The sequence below is a fragment of the Rhamphochromis sp. 'chilingali' genome (assembly GCF_963969265.1).
Source record: "Rhamphochromis sp. 'chilingali' genome assembly, chromosome: 20".
NCBI classification, from domain to species: Eukaryota; Metazoa; Chordata; class Actinopteri; order Cichliformes; family Cichlidae; genus Rhamphochromis; species Rhamphochromis sp. 'chilingali'.
In genome coordinates this window covers 15387667-15406533 of record NC_137947.1, presented here as the reverse complement: position 1 = coordinate 15406533, position 18867 = coordinate 15387667, and the positions used below count along the sequence as shown (strand labels likewise).

General features: G+C 42.4%; 1 protein-coding gene across 4 annotated transcripts; it reads right to left on the bottom strand.

Moving 5' to 3' along the window:
• Positions 1-837: 837 nt before the first annotated feature.
• Positions 838-12391, bottom strand: ldb1a (LIM domain binding 1a). Of its 4 annotated transcripts, none has more exons than XM_080869107.1 (11): positions 12089-12389; positions 9717-9819; positions 9364-9408; positions 9082-9157; positions 6765-6867; positions 5970-6142; positions 5761-5883; positions 5584-5661; positions 5326-5449; positions 5003-5151; positions 838-3093 (listed from the first exon to the last, which is right to left on the bottom strand). In XM_080869107.1, the coding sequence occupies exons 2-11, from the start codon at positions 9734-9736 to the stop codon at positions 3040-3042; spliced, it is 945 nt and encodes a 314-aa protein (XP_080725233.1). In that variant the 5' UTR covers positions 9737-9819; positions 12089-12389; the 3' UTR covers positions 838-3039. The 4 variants fall into 4 exon arrangements, with proteins under 4 accessions (XP_080725233.1, XP_080725234.1, XP_080725231.1 ...); XM_080869108.1 differs by having other exon boundaries at positions 5009-5151; XM_080869105.1 differs by lacking the exon at positions 838-3093 and adding an exon at positions 3100-3976 and having other exon boundaries at positions 12089-12391.
• Positions 12392-18867: the final 6476 nt, after the last annotated feature.

Here is an 18867-nt window from a genome sequence, read left to right as displayed (position 1 = left end):
GTATAGAGAAACGTCAGAGGGAGTATTAGTGCATTAGTGGATGTAGAGAAAGAGCATGTAAAAGGGTGCCAACACAGGAACTGTGGTACTGCATGAGGAAGTCAAGAGTGGCAGAGAAGTATGTGGTGCACAACATGTACGAGGGCAGGGAGTTAGTGGTGAGGTGTATGGTAGGAGTGACAGACGGGCTCGAGGTGGGGCAAGGATTACATCTGGAATCAGCTCTGAGCCCCTTCTTGTTTGCGAGGTGATGGACAGGCTGACAGATGAGGTCAGGCAGGAGTCTCCAGAGGGTATGTAGTGAGAGTAGTAGTTCCTGAGAGAAGAGGAATGACTAAGAAGCAAGATTGAACACATGGGTGTGAATTAGAAGGAGAAAGGTGTAACGACGAAGAAACAAGGAGCACAGGTAGTGAAAGCAGATGAGTTTAAATACCTGGGGTCACCCATCCAAAGCCATGGAGGGTTTGTGTTGACTTGTGAAAGGAGGATAGCAGCAAAAGTGACACTAACAAGACAGGAGGATGAGCTGGAGATGGAAAAGTTGAAGAAAATAAGATCAGGTCAAGTGGTTTAGAGACAAACAGAGGCAAGGCTGAGACAGAGGGATGGTGGATATTGGAAAAAAGTATGGTGACACGAGAGCTGCAACTGAGGGGAAAAAGGGGGAAGACCACAGAGAACATTTATGGCGGATATGCAGAGCTGGTGTGACAGACGGGTTTAAGGGACACGGTGAGATGAGATGGCTGCAGATGATTTGCTGTGGGTGCGGTCACCTATGTGTGACAAAACGCCAAAGAGCTTCCTCTATCACCAGCAATAAAGACAACCACATTTTTCCGTGAAAATTCATCTTTATTGATACCATACATGAATTATCAATGACAGAAACCTGGCAAAAAAATATAGATATAAAACCACCCCCATGATGAGGTGCTACAGGAGCCAGCTATGGGTGCATTGCCATTTCATCTCTGTCTCATACACCCTTATATTTCCCAAACAGAAAACACAGGGTGTTGATAAGTTGCTCCTAGATTCAATTCTGTGTCTGCCTGCTGAACTGAAACACCACAAAAGTAGACTAGGGGTGCTGGAGACGATGAATAAGGATTTCAACACAATAGCCTGCAGCCTAGTGTAGATTTACAGATGGCTTTTCAGCCAAAAACGATGGAGGAATTTCTGGCAGGCTGCGCACTCATGTGCTCTGTGAGACCCCTGCTGGACAGTCTACAAATTACCATGCAACAGCTGTTAGCCGGCATCTGGGTGATGCTGTCAGGCAACTTTTTCCCTATTTCTCTGCAAACCCTGACACCACAGCTTTAAGACCAACTTCCCCAAGGGTAAGATCCAATGTCAGTGGTCAACCTTCCTTTTTTGTTAAACTCATCTCTCAGATATTAACATTTATCTGAAAAACAGACATCAAATAGCCTAAAAACAAGACCATAAGTATTATAATTAAAAGGTTTTGGTCAATCCTATTAAATTTCAATAAAGGTCGCACCATTGTGGCACATTTCCAGCATCTAAGGAACTTGAGGCATACAACTGGATGACTTTGAGGTCAACACTTTCTGTCACCGTTGCCATTTACTGGTTTTCAAATACACCTGACGCTTCCACACCCTCGATGGCATTTAAATTCCTCCTCGATAATACTGAGCCAACAGAACAATGTGCAAACTGCATCTCCGTAAGAAACACAACAGAATGACCTCCGTTGGCATTAACTGACTCAGCAGCCCCACAAATTCCTCCATATATCATCATGAATATTGTACAGGTGGGTTCAACCTAAACAGAACATCAGTACATAGAAAAATAAATACAGTTTCCTAAAATGCGGGCAAAAATTGTTTTTTAAGTCAGTGATTGTACCATTAAAAATCACGTTTTTAAAAAAAAAAAAAAAAAAAAACTTAAGAGGTTTTTCATCTCTTTACATTAGATTGAGTATCTCATAGTTCTAGGGAGGAATACATAGAATAACTTTTACAGAAATTACTACCTAAAAATATACAAGCACAGACACAAACATGAGGAGTAAAGCCAACAAATGATTCATTATATAACATAAAACAGCGCCGTTTAAACAGTATAAGAATCTTTACATGTAGCTCCTTGGTCTGCAGCTTTCTTAATTGTACTTAAAAACATTTCTGGGAAGCTTAAGTTAATACAAAAGTCTTATTTTTTATTTTACAACCCCATCAAAAGTTGTTTTTAAAATATTTGAGTAGCAAATTTGATTTCTATCATTATATTCTTTGAATAGAGGACCCTCACCCCAATATAGAGATCTGAAGACAAAGCAAACAGTTCTGCGATGATAAGACAACAGATGTGAACCAGGTGCTCGATGGAAATTTACCTGGGGAAACTGGTTTCCAGTGTGCTACTCTGAACTCGCATCAGATAGTTAAGCACTGGCCCTGTTGTCTCCAGCCTGTTTAGCACTGAAGCCAATGGGCCAGATGACAGCTGGATGTCTGAGACACATGGATGACATATCAAGGATAGACTTACATGAAAGTTATTTACCATCACAATAAGAATGATCTAACAGCAATATTTCTACATTAATATACTGCAGGTTTCAGATGTTTACAGTTCTTACATTAGCAATAATAGAAAAGGAAAAAAAATACACCGTCAATTCATAAGAAAAATAGATTGCCGTTAATAGTGGAAAACAGTGCAAAGAATATTCTGGGGTGTTTTTTGTTGGCTTGCTTGTCTGTTTATTTTTAGAAATTGTTTACAAAAAAATTGAAAAACAAAACAAAATCAAAACAAGTCTAAAACATAGAAAATAAAAACACACTTCTGTTAGCGCCTGGTGCTCTGGTCCAGACACGCTGCATACCACCTTTCTCCAGTACCTCAACGTTTTATGCTGAAGGTGTAAGGTAACCGTGTTAGTGTGTGCGCACTGCTGTGAGTGTGTGCGTGTTTGCATGTGTGTGTATGTGTATGGGTGTGTGTCTGTCAGTGTTTGTGTGTGTTTAAGATTTAGCGTAGTGGTTCTCAACTCCGGTCCTCAAGCTCCGGCACTGTACAGGTTTTTGTTCCAACCAGGTCCTACAAAAACAAATAATTGAGTTTTTAAAAACCGAACGTTGAATTTTGATACTAAGAGTGCACACAGTTTTCTGCAGCCTGCAAAAACATGTCAAATAAAAGCTAAGCATTCCTTCCCTGTGACATGAGCACAACAGAAACAGTGACGTGCGAGGCTGACGGGAACGCACGCCTGAGAGACCCGAGGTTGGAACAAGAACCCGCTGACATGGGCGCCGCTGCGAGCACTCGGACAACCGGACACGCCAACTCTGGCTCAAACATTGTGGTGAGCGATGATTGCGGGACGAGGGAGGTGGGGGGGTAAACACACATACACGCACACTGCCAGCCCGCCAGACTCACCACACCACTAAGAGGACTGGTTGTAGCCGGGCAGACTAGGGCCAAGGCTGAGCACCAATGATCATGTGAGGGAGGTAGAGTGGCTGAACTGGCCTTTGTGTGACGGCAATAAGCTCGATTGGTCAATCTATTTCACCACCCACTCTCCTTTTATCATGAAAGAACACAAATAAAAATTAACTCAACATAAGCGCTCGAAGCCGCCCTCCCTGACCCCTCTTGCTAGCATGTTGGCTCAGGTGGATCCCAGTAAGTTTTTTGGGGGGGGGAGAAAAAAAAATACAAAAACAAAACGAGTTGGGACCCCCCTCGTCTACTGGGACGACTGGGAGTTGTCATTCTTGCTCTCCTGACTGGAGGGTGCCTTGTTGTTCCAGGGCGAGTGTGCCCCCAGTGCAGGTGAGCTGTTGAAACTGTCCTCATCCTCCAGGCCATTCGCCCCATCGTACTGCGTGTTCTCCAGCCGCGTGATCAGACGCTCGTCCTCGTCACCAAACTCCCCTCCCATCAGAGTGGGCTCGCCCACCATCATCACATCCTAAAGGGGACAGCAAGGGCCGGTACAAATTATCCCCATAATACAGGGGGGTGCGCGGAATGACTGCACGCATGGGTCACTAACCCTGAACTCAACTCTGTAGTTGTTCATTTCGTTTTGGTTTTTGCTTTAGGTGCAATCTGACTGGGCTCAATTCCAGCATTACATTTATTTGTTTTATGAACGTCATTATACTGGAAATCAAGGGAACCCAAGTATTAAAAGCTTTCCATTTTAGTGTCCTCTTATTCTGAACCAAATCACAACTGGACAATGTGTGTTCAGGTCATCTACTCAGACATTTAAGTAGTCCATGTGGCCCTGACTCCCTGTCCCGAGAACCAGGGTCGAGAAGCCTTTCCTACTGGCCAGAAGTGGGCATCCCTGATCCTTGAGTGCTGCATCACGGGGGTTTTCATTCCACCTCGGGTCTCGTTCGCTCAGTCAAACAAGCAGTGCTGTGTGAAATCACGTGCTCTGATAGACTCAGTGGTAACTCTAAGACCGGGATAACACGGCAGATTTAGAGTGAAAGCCTAACTATCCCACTGGAAATCAGAGCAAGGTTAACCCTACCCCACAGACCCAAAATATATTAAGCAGAGACGGAGGTCAGTTGTACCTCCTCTATATGATAGACCGTTTAACCTGTGGCCCTAGAGGACCAGGGACTGCCCATCACTGGATCACATGAGGGGGTCTAAAACCTAAATCTATCCTCTGTAGAATTACAAAAAACAAAACCACACACACACGCACACACACACACCCCCACACACACACACACACAAAAACCTAATCCCACCAAACTCCGAGTCCAAATGCCTCCCTGACCTACCTCCACCCAAACCTGGTACTACAACTAAACATGCTAGCAACCCCAGCTCCCACCCAATATACGCATACAAAGAATTTTCTGACCCCTCTGCCCTTCTTTCCAACCCTTACACCCTTTTTTTCCCCCCCATGCCTTGCTCAGCTGAAGTTTGGAGGTGCAGACAGAAGTCAAGTAGATGTAATGCTTACAGGTACCTGGCTGGAGAGTGAAAAGCTGTTGGCTGGACTCTTCTTTTTACTGTTGCTGTTGTTATTGCTGCCTCCGCCAGAGCTCACGGTGCTCCCGCCGGACACCTTCCTTTTCCGCCGCTTGTTTGGAGCTTGTCTGGCAGGCTCAGCTACAAGCACAGAAAGACATGTTTCACATAAATCTCTATAAATCACTAGTTTCTAGGTCATTTACAGATAAGAAACTATCACGCAGCAGCTGCTGGATTTTAGTATGGGTGCTTCAAAGCTTAAATTGAAAGGGTAACTATCATAAATGCCACTGGCTATTTCAAACGCGTTACCTGGAGGCGCTACCATTCTTTGCCACTTTTGGAAGAGGCAGGTCTTCAGGCAGTCTCTGGGGCTCAAACTATAGGTTTTATGCCTAGACATCAATTCTTGCATGGGTTCCAATATCACACATAGCTTAAGGGAAGACGAGAGAGGCCAAAGTTGAATGATAGATGTTAGATTGTTCCAAACACAGATAATTCACCAATATGTTACCAAAAAAAAGAAGAAAAAAAAAAAGAACAAGATCAAGAAGGAAATTTGCTTACACGGAGGTAGTTGAGCGTGGAGTTGGACAGCCCACATCTGGTGATATTTTTAGCCAGCTGATCAAGCATCTGGGGATCCTGGAGGATAGGGGGGAAAAACAAACAAGTAATGACCAATTGCACGCACGGTACGTGAATCTGAGTATTAAAGAGGGGCTTGTTTACACGGCAACTCACATGCATAGCCAAAATGCTCCTCGGTAGGACCTCTCTGTGTTGTCTGATGCTGAAGTGCCACGTCTTGATCCTCATCATGTCGTCAAACATAAACTCTAGGTACAGGCGGCCCTCAACACAAATCTAAATCAAACAGCAGAGATCATGGGTTACCATCTCAACAAAAGGTTCAGAGACAATTGTGCGTCTATTATCCACACTGGCATTACCTGTGTAAACATAGGTTTGCCGTTCTGGGTCACCATGGTGCACTGGTCACAATCGAGAGACACAAAGTTACTATGGAACGACTCCTTTGGATGCTTCAAAACATAGAAGAGCTCAGTGGCGCCCCCCTCAAAGATACTTCTGAAGTACCGGGGAATCAACGTTCTGCCGATGGCTGCAGACAAAATGTGCCAAAGTTAAAAGCTTAAAGCTGACAGGACATTAAAAAAAAAAAAAAAAAAAAAAAGCCGTCATCTGATTTATAAAAACCTTATAATACGGTACAACCCCAACAGACCACTCTTCTCTTAGACAGCAGGACATTTAAAAGTAGCATGGGAGGCAGAGCCTTCAGCTTTCAGGCCCCTCTCCTGTGGAACCAGCTCCCAGTTTGGATTCAGGAGACACCCTCTACTTTTAAGATTAGGCTTAAAACCTTACTTTTTGATAAAGCTTATATTTGGGGCTGGATCAGGTGATCCTCAATCCTATTTAGTTATGCTCCAATAGCTCTGGGCTGCTGGGGCCTTGCCATAATGCAGCAAGTGTTTCCTCTTCACTTACTTCTTTTCACTCTGATTATAAACCACTCTGCATTTAATCATTAGTTATTATTAATCTCTGGTTCTTTTCTACAGTGTGTCTTTTGTCCTGTCTCTCATTCCCACTGTTGCCAAGTGCTTGCTCATAAGCAGGTCACCTGATTGTTGGGGTTTTCTCTTTATTATTGTAGGGTGTTAAAATAAAACATATTCAATGACAAGCAGCTATCATTTCTTTGAAAACATATTTCTTACTGTATCGTTTTGGACCATCTTCCAGACAGAAAGTGATCGTGAGCATAGCATCATCTTCAAAAAACTCTGTGGTGAAGGCATCCCACCAGAGATTGTCACAGTCCTATGAGCAGAAGAAGAAACATTTTTCAGTTTTTGATTCCTCAAAATGTGCAGTGAGTTATGTTAAAATAGGTCATGTTCAAAAGGAAGAACAGATGCCATTTGAAAAAAACAAGAACTAGAAATTCATATACCTGCACCTCTCCTATAACCTTTCTACTCCTCAGGACAACAGAATGAAACGCACGCAAAAAGCCCTGCGATTGGCGACCTGTCCATGGTGTACCTGAATCTCACCCTGTGACACCTCAGATGATAGTCATTCAGCAGCTTTAAGCATTTTCTTAAAGATAAATGTTAAAGTGTGTTTTCCTGGATAAGCAACCAAACCCAACAATTCACTTTCCTGAAAGTAAAACTCAATTCCAGTAGTTCTTCCAGCTGTAGCATTTCCTGTAGTGTGCAAACAGCCTCACAACGTAACAACACATAATGGCTACTCTTTTGCCCGTTTAGGCATAGAAACAGTTGGTACTCCAATTAGGGCTGAACGATTATGGAAAATAATCTAATTGCGATTTTTTGCCCCAATATTGCGATTGCGATGCGATATGCGATTATTTTTTAAGGTCTTTGTCTTCTGTATTATTAAACAAAGACAAGCAATACATCATATAGTATGGCCAATACTATATTACATTAATTTTAAACTGTTCTTTCCTGGAAGACAGACCTCTGTTATGATGACATGAGGTGATGCATGAATTGATGACTGACATTTTTATTTAACTTCTTCAATCACAACAGTATATTTGAACATACACAATAGTTTATTTTTAGCTTACAAACATCTGAGCATAAAGTGCTGACAAGGAACCCTGGTGTAAACATTAAAATGAAAGTCAGTACAATGTGCAGATTGCAGAAATATACATTAAAAAAAATCAGTGGCTTTACCACACTCAGTTTTTCGACATCTGTGAACTACTAGACAGTCATTCAATTAAAAAATAATATTAAATAAATAAAACTAATAAATAAAAAATACACACATCTTACTGATCTCTGCAGTCAGTAACATTACACATAAAGTGCAAACATAATAGCAATTGTATAAACACACACACAAACACGCCTTTAAAGTTTAAAGGCGTGAAATTGGACGGTCTAGCCTTCTGATTAGCTAATCAGAAGGCTAGTTCTGATTAGCGTCACCGCTGTCTCGGTGGAGTTTAATAAACTCAGCCGTCTGCTTCTTGCTATCTAAAATATAACCAGACACTGGTGTAAATTCTCGACTGTCTCATACTTCTGTTTAATAAGTTTTCTGTTTGACGTTTAGTCAGCTGTGTGAAAACCAAGGAGGAACCCACCCGGGGGATTAATAAAGTTTTATTTTATCTAATCTAATAACTTTAATCTCAGCCAAACCGATTTACTCACGAACAAACAAAACACTGAAAAAAGCCCAACAATAACATTTTTAGGTTGTCTAAGTGACTTATATATTACGTTTAACCCGAGCAGCGAAACTCCGCGGTGATCTGAAAATGATGTGCCGGGAGTTGTGCCGTTCTCGGCCGCATCAGTAATCCTCGAGCTCCCGGCTAGCTGTCGAGCTGGTGGGTAGCAGACGCCTCTGAAAACGTCGAAGCACTTTTGCAAATATGGGATATCTTGATAAACCGAGCAGATATTTGATGTTTACACAACTACTTTCTCGCCTGAAAATATGTTAAAAGTTTATTTTGTGACCCAGAAAGATTAGTATGAGTAATTTTAAAACTTAGTAGCGGCCGCCATTGCTGGAAACTGGAGTTTGGCTGGGCCGCGCTATGAATTCTGGGATATGGTAGTAATTTGGACAGCCTTATAATCGCAGTATAATCGCAGCCTTTGCGGTTAGAAAATTGCACTTGATCATGTCGCGATATTATCGCAAATGCGATATATCGTTCAGCCCTAACTCCAATTATGTTTTAGCCAGGTTTATCAGATAATCCTATTAGAGTCTGGATGTAACTCAAGTCTGAGTTCTGACTTAATTTTCTCGCATAATCCCTAACATGGTTACCTACACATCAACAGCTGTTGGGAGGGAAATCTAAAAATAGGGCAACAGTACCGGTAAGTGGTTTACAGGATCTGCAAAATGTAGTTCTACGAGGACTTTATTACATTTCCTGCTTGGAAATAAAAGACAGGCTCTGTGTTTTTGTGAAACAGTTTGTGTTGGGTTGCTACTACACTGTGTGAAATACAAAACGATTCTCACCTCTGTCCAGTTCTGTAATCTTTTGTTCAGCTCATATATCCGGTAGTCTGTCTGGTTCCCATACGGTGTGGGTCTCCTGAAACAGAAAATGGGGATATTCAACACCCTGCAGTGGGGGCTGCTTCAGTGCACTTACACCCGTAGTGCAAACAAAAGCAATAATCCAAGAGCAGCTTCAAACTAAATGCAGCATAAATTTTTGAACAGTATATGCTATATAAAGGACTTCTGACCTAAAACAGGATCAAATGGCGTTAATTATTTAAGCATCAATGTGCTCACCCCATTCCAGGCTCCATGTATGAGGGGGGATACATGGGTGTAGGCCTAGGACAAAAAAAAAAAAAAAAAAAAAAAAGATATTGATAATCTCCACCAAGCATGTATGCCTTTAATAACATTCTGCAAATAGATTGCATTTCATAACCTCTCCATATTATTAAAATTAAATAAATAAATAAATGTAAAAACAGACGTCTTATATTCTTAAGTAAACATCAAGAAAACTGATTTTATAATAAAAACAAGAAGCCTGCAAGAAGTCAAAAGATAAGACATCAAGAGGGTAGCAAATGGCATAATTTACTGGCTGAATGAATTCACAAATTTCCCTTGAGAGCTCAGCTCAGACCTACCCCACATCTCTGTCCAGCATAGCGCCTGGGTGGAAGGGGGGAAAGCTGCCGCCGTTGGGGGGCTCCTTAGGAGAGTACAGCTTGAATGACTTTGACGAACAGCCTGCACACAACCCCGGAGCAGAGGAGGAGGGGGGGGGGGGGGGCAGAGAATTAAAGGAGATTTAGATTACTTTGGATTTAGCTCATTCAAATCGCAGCAACATCTCAGTAATCTAATGTTGGATGATTTTGTTCAGACTTGTTCAAATAAAAGCCCACTGCCATAACAATTTCCTGCTGCTCTCATCATCTAATGCACCTTCAATCTGCTAAATGGACAAGAAAACAAATGATTGTTTTGGGGAGGGGGGGTATATTTATTAACCTGTAGACATCTGAAAACACAAACTGCAAAATGAGTGGAAACCAGATCCACTGGCATATTTTTTGTATTTTTGTGGCACCTGTACCATTACTGGTGACCCTCCTCTCAACATACAGCCCTATGTGAACCTAAAACCATGCCTCTCTACACTGTGTGCTGGACTCCCCCCTCTTGCTGCCTCTTCTATACCCATCCCCCCCCCCATCCCTACACTGGCTGTTGTTAACCCCTGTCTGCCCAGATAACACAGTCATGCTCAAACAATCTGGCAGTGCTGAGAAAACATCTACTCAAGAAGGCTCCACACAAACAGCTGCTTCAAGTTTTAGGGTCTCAAAAGATATTTTATACCCAGGTTGTAGGAAAACAACCCCTAGAAATCTGAGTCAGACCGGCCAGTCACAGCAACCCTCCAGTTCCCCTACCCTTTGAAGCAGACACAGAAGTGGGGCACCAACATGAGGAATTTAAAGTATGTTTTGATAGGCAGGTATTAGCAACATTTAAATAACAGCAAAACCCATTTGTATCCAGTTGTTTAACAATGCCTACACTGCCTGTAAATGTGGTATTCCCAACAGGCACCTGCATAATGTTAATTTGACCTACAATTTATGCACAACGGTTGGTCACTGTCTGCTTGGCATAGGAAAGAGGGGGCTGTACTTAATTAAAACCAGCAGGGGGAGAAACGTCGACTCCCAGCGCCATGCATGCTAATGCAAACCAAAACCATAGAGGGGTGTAAATGTAAGATTTTTGCCACTTTCTGTGAACTGATCGAGTTATCTACATGTGCACCAATTCTCAAATGGTGATTGTTAGGTTCAAACAGAGAGAGAAAAACATTAATTGTCCTCCTTCACCACACACTACTACAACTCCTCCTCCATTTACTTTCACCCTTTTCTTCCTTCTTTCTGTATACTCTCAAGAGTCATGGTAGGTCATCTTCTCCTCCCTATTAGTATGAGGCTGATCTTGCTCAAGGCCACCCAACAATGGTTCCCTACACATTACCTCTGACCTATACACCCACCCCCAGCAAGTCTAGCCATTAGTCCCAGACTGCATTCAGGCCCATATGATAAGCCTTTGTTCATTTTGATGCTGATCCCACAGCTTTGTGCAAAACATAATGTCCAGTGTAACAAATCACATCTCTATTGTGAAAAAACAAAAAAAACAACCTTTCTTCAATCACAACCCTTAATGTGAAAACAGAAACAGCTACAATGAAGCTACAATCAAATTATGCAAAGATATTTTAAAACAAAGGCCCTGAGGAAAAAAAAATGTTGACACATGGGGGATTCTCACCTCTAACATAAATACACACACAAATATGAGGTTCAATCAGCAGTACTAACCCATCTAAAAAAAAAAAAACCCCTGCAGATCATTAGATCCTTATGCATGTAAACAACTACTAACACGAAAAGACAGGCTCAGAGGCACCTGAGGTTAAAGGATGTCACGTACTGACAAATGACTACAGTCCTTAAGCATCCTTGAACAGAGTAAACTTTAACAAGGTGAGAGATCACGATGCATATTTCACTACGCTAACAAAAGGTTAACTTAACTGGACTTTGATGCAGTTCAGTCCGCCCAAACTGCTTAATGCAAACAATAGAGCTGCATCCAGAGGATGGCCATCAGCCAATAAAACATCCAAAGCTATGTGCAAGACTCCTAACGTATTTGCACAGCTCTCTGGTGTCACCTCATTGCTCCGTGTATTCACATGCATGAGCAGTATACCTGTAAAAATGCGCGAGCATCCACTTTAACAGCACGGGCCAGGCGTAAACTGAACCACAGGGCCGCGTTCATTAACATTAACCGTTTGCAGAAAACGGATGCCATTGCTAAGCTATTAACCCACTTGCTAAATATCACCGCCCTCCGCTCCCTATCCCCCCGTGTCTGTTTACGATCAATTTCAGCGGATATTGTGAACCTGTGATGCTGCTAACCTGGTATAGCAGTTCGATTGAGTTACCTGCAGAGAAACGTCCACCTAAACGCGGTGCTGCTCAACACCTCGGGTCGGTGTTTCTAGCCAGCTAGCCTTGCTGCTAGCCGGAGCGGCTGGATGGTGAATTCTCCGCCGCTGATAATGTACTCTTGTGGTCCTAAACCAAACAGCTGACGACGGGAACTGAAACACTCCCGCTACTTCCCCGCTTCTGGTGAATTTGCAATTCCTGCTTATATGTTTTAAATGTCATTTGTCTGGAGGACTGTGTTCTACTACTACCGGACCCTTTGTTCCTGCCAGCCGAGACACGAACAAACAAAGGCCCCGCCTTCCTCCAGGCTCCTCCGCCCATCCCTACACACAGACCGGGACAAAAATCTCAGGCCCCAGTCAAGACAAATTGGGGCCCCCAATTTGTCCCATCAGTAGACCAGTGGCCCCCAGTGTAGTACAAGGTGGGTCCCCATTGCGAGGAACAACCGTCTCACTTAATCTTATTCCACAGTCTGACAGCATTGTGGGCCATGCCGTTTCTGTGCCAGCCCTGCGCTGAAGTATAGTGGGTATGAATAATATTTGGGTCAGCAGAGTTTAGGAGGGTAAGGTAGCTCTTTTTTCTTCTTTCATTGATGCAATCAAATATCCATCTGCACTTTGCCTACTGTATTTATTACAAGTCATAAAGTGTCATAGTCTATAATAGCATTGTAATAAGATGCCACACAAGTGAAATACACTGAAACATGTAGCTCACTTGCAAGTCTATCTTTTTGTCCAAGTATTACATGTGACATATCTCAGATATTTAACTATCTTGCACTTCACTTTGTTAAAATTGTGTGTGAACAGGCTGATTTTTAAAACACACCACATTGCTCCCTAACTGCAGTGCTAGATAATTAAATATCTTAATACTTGACCAAGTAACCACGTGTTGCAAAAAGAAAAAAAAATGCATCATTATGTCTGCACTTTTTTTCCCCCCTCATTCAAGCATTTTTAATCTAAAAAGTTACATAGACTTCATTACTGCTCAGTAAAAGCTGAATCTCAGATTTCATGATCAGATATGGCTGCAATAAAATATGTCTTTTTCCTACTTTAACTGTGGATCAAAGTGACAGGATTATGTCCCGTGAAACTGCAGTGTCTGAGATGATTTCTTCTCAACTTCCCACGCAGAGTGTCCGACCATTTATGAAAGCTCTGTGTGAGGGCACTGAAACAGTCAATCAGTCATAATGATCACTCATGAAGAATGAGTAGTCCTTTTAGAATATGCTGTAAAAGTAACACTGTGTTAGCAGTGCTGGACCCATTTAAACTAGTGGTCATCCAAGTCCTGCACAATCTTAAAACCCCTTAACCTTTATTCTTTTCATGGAGTGTGAATCAAACATCCTATTTATACCATTAAATCAGTTATGACTTGCTACCGACATAGCGCTTTTAATTGTAGCTTTGTAAAGGCCTATTAAAAGTGATTGACGCGGCTGATGACTCAAATCTTTTCAACCACAGCTCTGTGCCCGTCATAGCCTCAGTTCGCGTAGGCTAATCTGCAGCCTCACTTTTAATCAATAACCACTCTAATGTTTACAAGCAATATATTTGAGGCCTAGAGAACCATTTGTGGTCTCAAAGTGCATTTTAAGCTCATTTGTTGAGGCTTTCACTTGAGCTGCCAGTCAGTTAGAATTTCTATAAGCCGGGAGTGCAGCCTAGGGAAGTGAAGCTATGCTTTTTGAGATGTACAGTAAACACATCTGACCCACACCAGCGTCTCTCAGCGCACAAACCCTATGTTATATATAGAGCAGAGATATGTAAAACTGTATGCAAAAAAAAAAAAAAAAAAAAAGCAGGCACTGCTGTACGCAGTTTTCAGAGAAGGATGCACCACCTGTGGTCTAATCTGTTAGTGATAACACAAGCCCAACTTTGAGATCGCTTGTTGAACAAAACCAAAGCTGGCTGGTGTATCAACTCCTTGTGCAAGTCAGTTTTGATGGACTTGCACAGAGGTGTGAAAGGACAGCATCTCCCTCTGCTGGCAAATGCTGATAAAAGAAAAAAAATTTATCTCATGCTTCAAAGTAGAATGAATTTACTGTCCTGGAGTTTACAGTAATATTTGATTTTGGCCATAACAACAAATTTGTACATGCTCCGCTGTAGTTGTATATTAAATTCTATTATCAACAATATACATATGCACAAAATCCATTAGTGTGGATTTCATGGCAATATGCATTACCACATGCATTACTCTGAACTGAATCCTCTTTAATCTGTATTCGGTAAGAGTCACATTTAGCACATAGTCACCTGGCAGGCAGTGATAACATTAAAGGCACCATAGCGCAGGAACTAAGTCCTATTTTGGTCTCAGAAAAGGAGGTTTTGAACGGCACAGGTATTCGTGTACAAACACCGATATATCGTCTTTTTTTTATATCTATCTATCTATCTATACACACGCACACGCACACACAGAGAGAGAGTTGGGCCGACTTGCATTCAGTCTGCTTTGTCTTGCTCGACTTCTGTGCTTTGTTTCATTGTTGCAAAAAAAGGTTTTTCCATTTTTATTTATTCATTGGTTATTTAAACTCTGGCTTGCTTAGGCAAATAATATACTAGGAAAAACTGATATTGATAAACAAAGTAGGTCATCACACACTAGCCACATGTAATTATGCCTCGAAAACATTTTCCAGGCCCTTCAAATGCATTACGACTTTGACCAAGCGTGTGACAAAAGAGCTTTTAGCAGCACTGAGGAAATCTGAAGAAAGCTGGTGAAGAAGAGGATGTTCCAATTCCTGTTGCTGCTTTTTTAGACACCGCAGTGGAAGTATAAGCCTGTCTGGGAAACTGTTGTGACACCTGACTGGAAGTGATAGCAACAAGGCAGGAGACTGTCCTAACACAGGCGTCACCCAGAGGATGCTGCTGTGGTTTACCGAGAGGAAGTTAACAGTGTGTGTTCAAGACATGGCAAAGGATAACGACAGAGAGAAAAACCTCATGTCTGTGTGAAGGTCTGTGTCGTGAACAGTAGCAACAACACAGATCTCGGACCTGCAGCCAGACTGAATTAACAAATTCCTTGGAAAGAGTTAAAATTTTAGGTTTTAAAATGAATTTCACAGTCTCCCTGCTGAAATGAAATTCGTGGGGGTGGTAAGTTCTCCAGATAAAATTTTAGCTGTTTAAACTTAAGAACTAAGACAGACTACGATATTATTTAGAGACTAAGCATGGAAATCCCCAAAAGGGTATAAAGACACAGCATTTAATTGTAATGAAATATGTAAACTTAAAGCGATGCACAACATCACTTACTCTCTTACCCAAAATTAGAAGCAGAAGAAACAACTTACAGCAAAACTCCCTTCAATAATGTCAGTGTTTCAATATTAGTCTTGATTTGCATAAAACTGATCAAATATAAGGCTTGCCATTCAGCACTCTAACCCATCTTGACACCAACTTTACTTTGCACAGGTTGAATAATTCATGATACATTTAATAAAAAGGGGGAGAAAAAACAAATCTGGTTGGATTAATAAACCATTCCTGGTGTTGAGTCCACATAGGCGGCACAAAGATATAGTTTTCAGCTCTCCTTATACTTTGTTTTTACAGCAGTCTGCTGTCGTCTTCACTAGCTTGTACATGTTTTACAATTACAGGTGTGCTTCAATAGAAAAATAATTTCCTCCCCATTTCGATGTCTCCCTATCCTCCCCCTGTTTTCAGCTGGGTGGCACATGCCAGCTTTCTCTTGCCATCCTGTCAGCCTGCAGCAGATGTGACATCACTACAGCTCATCTCCACTCTGCCTGCCCCCCCCAACAAAAAAAAAAAATTCTCCGACTCCCCCAGCATCTCTGTCTGTCTCCCACGCATTCCTTCTTTCTCTCTGCCTCTGCACACACAGCCATTTTGATCTAGCAAACAAGATCTGAGAGCCTCAGTAGAATAGAGAGAGGCGGGGAAAGGAGAAGAAGCAAGAGAATTGAGGAGAAAAAGAAAGCGAGGCAGGCTTTTCAGTTCAGTGAGATAAAGCTGAAGGAGTCACGTTGTTGTGTAACAGTAATCACACAAAAAAAAAATCCTAGCTGTTTGGCTGCCATCTTGGCTCTGCTTTAAGTCACTTTTCTTCAATCAGGAACCACGTGACTTTCTGCATGAGGTAACGCCACTTTTACTGCAAAAGGCAGTAGGCGAGGGATGAAGGAGTGACTGAAAGGGAGAGGAAGAGAGGGTGAAAGAGGGAAAGGAAGAGGGGTGAGAGAGTGAGATGAGGAAGGCAGAAATGGGAGGGAGGGGTTAGAGTGGGATGGGTGAGAGACGGAGAGAGTGGTGAGCAAAGGGGAGCGCATGCTTGAGTGGGTGCATGCGAGAATGGGGGGGGGGGTATCTTCAGCTCACAAGCAATCTATTTTTACCATTTAGCCTGAACAAAGGATGTGATTGGCTCCACTGTGTTAGGACGAATCTCCTTCACGCAAGGAACAAAGCCTTAAAAAGGTTAATTCACAGCAAAGTCACAACAACAGCAGGATGTCACAGGGTTGTCACCGAGCTAGACAGCCATGAGAATGCCGTTCTTTATTCTGGCTTATAAACAGCAAGTATGCCTAGTGAAAAAACAAAACACATCTGTGCAATTCTGACCGAATAAATGTGAAAATGATGTTAGAACTATAGACAACTTGTTTTTACAATGTAGATTCATGCAGGAATGATGGGGAAGATCTCCCATTCAGGAACATACAAGAATGTAAACAAACCAGCCTTCAAATATAATGATTTACAGCATGCAGACACAGGGAGGGAGACAGAGAGAGAGAGAGAGAGAGAGAGAGAGAGAGAAACAGCAAACCAGCTTGGATCAACATGACTCTGGTTATTTGTGAGACCTACCAGCCTAAACTTGTCCTAGCAGGCTCCTCGTGATGGTGCACAAACGAGCGAGTGTACTTGCATCCTGCACTGCAAATTTTTCCAAGCATGCATGTGTAAGCCTATGTAAGTCTGTGACTGTTTAAGCGGTGGTACACGGCATGCACATGGCAGATCACTCTGGTGGACCGTGTTCTCCGTACATCCTTCAAAAACATGTGGATGTCATTAAAAGTTTCTGCTCCACAGTACGGTCTGTTAACAGGGGGGAACGAAGGAGGCAGAGTCACTGAAATGCTACAGGAGGGAGAAAAGAACCTAGATAGTACAGAAACAAAAACATCTGAGAGAAGGACATCAAGCAGAGGCCCTAATATTACTCCATTTGATAGCTGATTGCCCATGAATCAGAGCAGCCCCATTAAAATGATACTGACACCCTAATTCAATCTGCCCTCTCCAAAATCCCCCGAGCAGATGCTACGATTCAATTTCTATCTGATATCTTTTCCAATGTGATGCACAGAGCCCGTCCCCTGGCACCGTGAGGCTTTTCACTGTGTGCAAGGCAACCATCTCTGTAGCCTGCCTGCTCTCAGTGGGATACTTTTAAAGAGAAATTGCTCCAAAGTCAAAAAAAGGGGGATCAAACACACCATGAAGAGAACAGATTAGAAGATGTACTTGATAAAAACTGCCAAAACATTTTGCTTGCCAGAGACTGACATGTGCAGACAGACTCCGACTGTACTAGATGCTCTTCCTCTTGCTCTGATAGAGTAGCACAAGAGCCAACTGTAGATCCTGAATATCAATAACACTCAATTCTGTGGTTATAATCCATACTTTAGCTAACCGTTAAAGCTTAAGAGTGCAAGTCTTATTTTCTGAAAGACATGCAGGAATGCAAAATGCAAAGTCACAATGACAAAGAGCTGTGCAATAGCCCAAATGTAGCTTAACTCTAGGCAAGTTGGTTAAGTCTTAAGTACCCTCATTAATAGTTTAAATCCATCAAGGGAGCTTTAAACCATTTTGAAGCAAGTAAATTAAAGTACTTTTGCCTCATTCAGTTCTGACCCCCGGGACAAATCTAAAATGTATGTGACACTAAGCAGTGAGTTCCAACAACTCTTCTAGATGTACAAGAGCCCTAATATCCGTTAAGCAAAACTACAGTGGCCAGATGAAGCTGAGAAATGGAGTACTTATTGATATCTCAGTCTCTGTATGTGGTAAAACTCAAAGAGCCATTGATCAACCGCACAGCAGGCTAGCGTGACTGAGAGGCTCTGCTGAACAACTCAATCCTAAAGTGTGGTAGCCTCAGTCTATAACCTTGTTTTAGGACATGTGCTGCGAGTGAAGCATGGATTCACCGCCACACTGCATGCCCACACAAACTCACACTCGCATAGCTTGACGTTGGCCCTAGGGGGGTTTGCAGCACTTTTACATAAGTCATCTTTTTGACAGCACCACTGAGCACAGAGACGGAGGAGGAAAGAGGGAGATCAGAGACAGGAAGAGATAAAGAAGAGAGAGTAGGCACTCACCGGGACATGCACAACCTCCAACAGACATCTTCTCACATGTTGGGTTCTTCTCTAAACGAAACAGCTGCACTCAGTCCACACGCTGCTCGCATGGGCCAACTCTGAGGAAAACAACACAGACAGAGGGGTGGAGAGATAAGAGGGAGTGGTACAAAGCAGGGCATGTACACCACAACTACACTCCTCTCTCTCTCCGTCAGAGGCAGGAAGTTGGCACTGGTGCTCTAGCTGCATCATTAATAGGCATATTGCAACACAAGTGGGAGGGAAAATAGAGAAAGGAGTGAAATAGGAAGAAAAGAGTGTGTGAGACTGGAGTAAGTAATATGG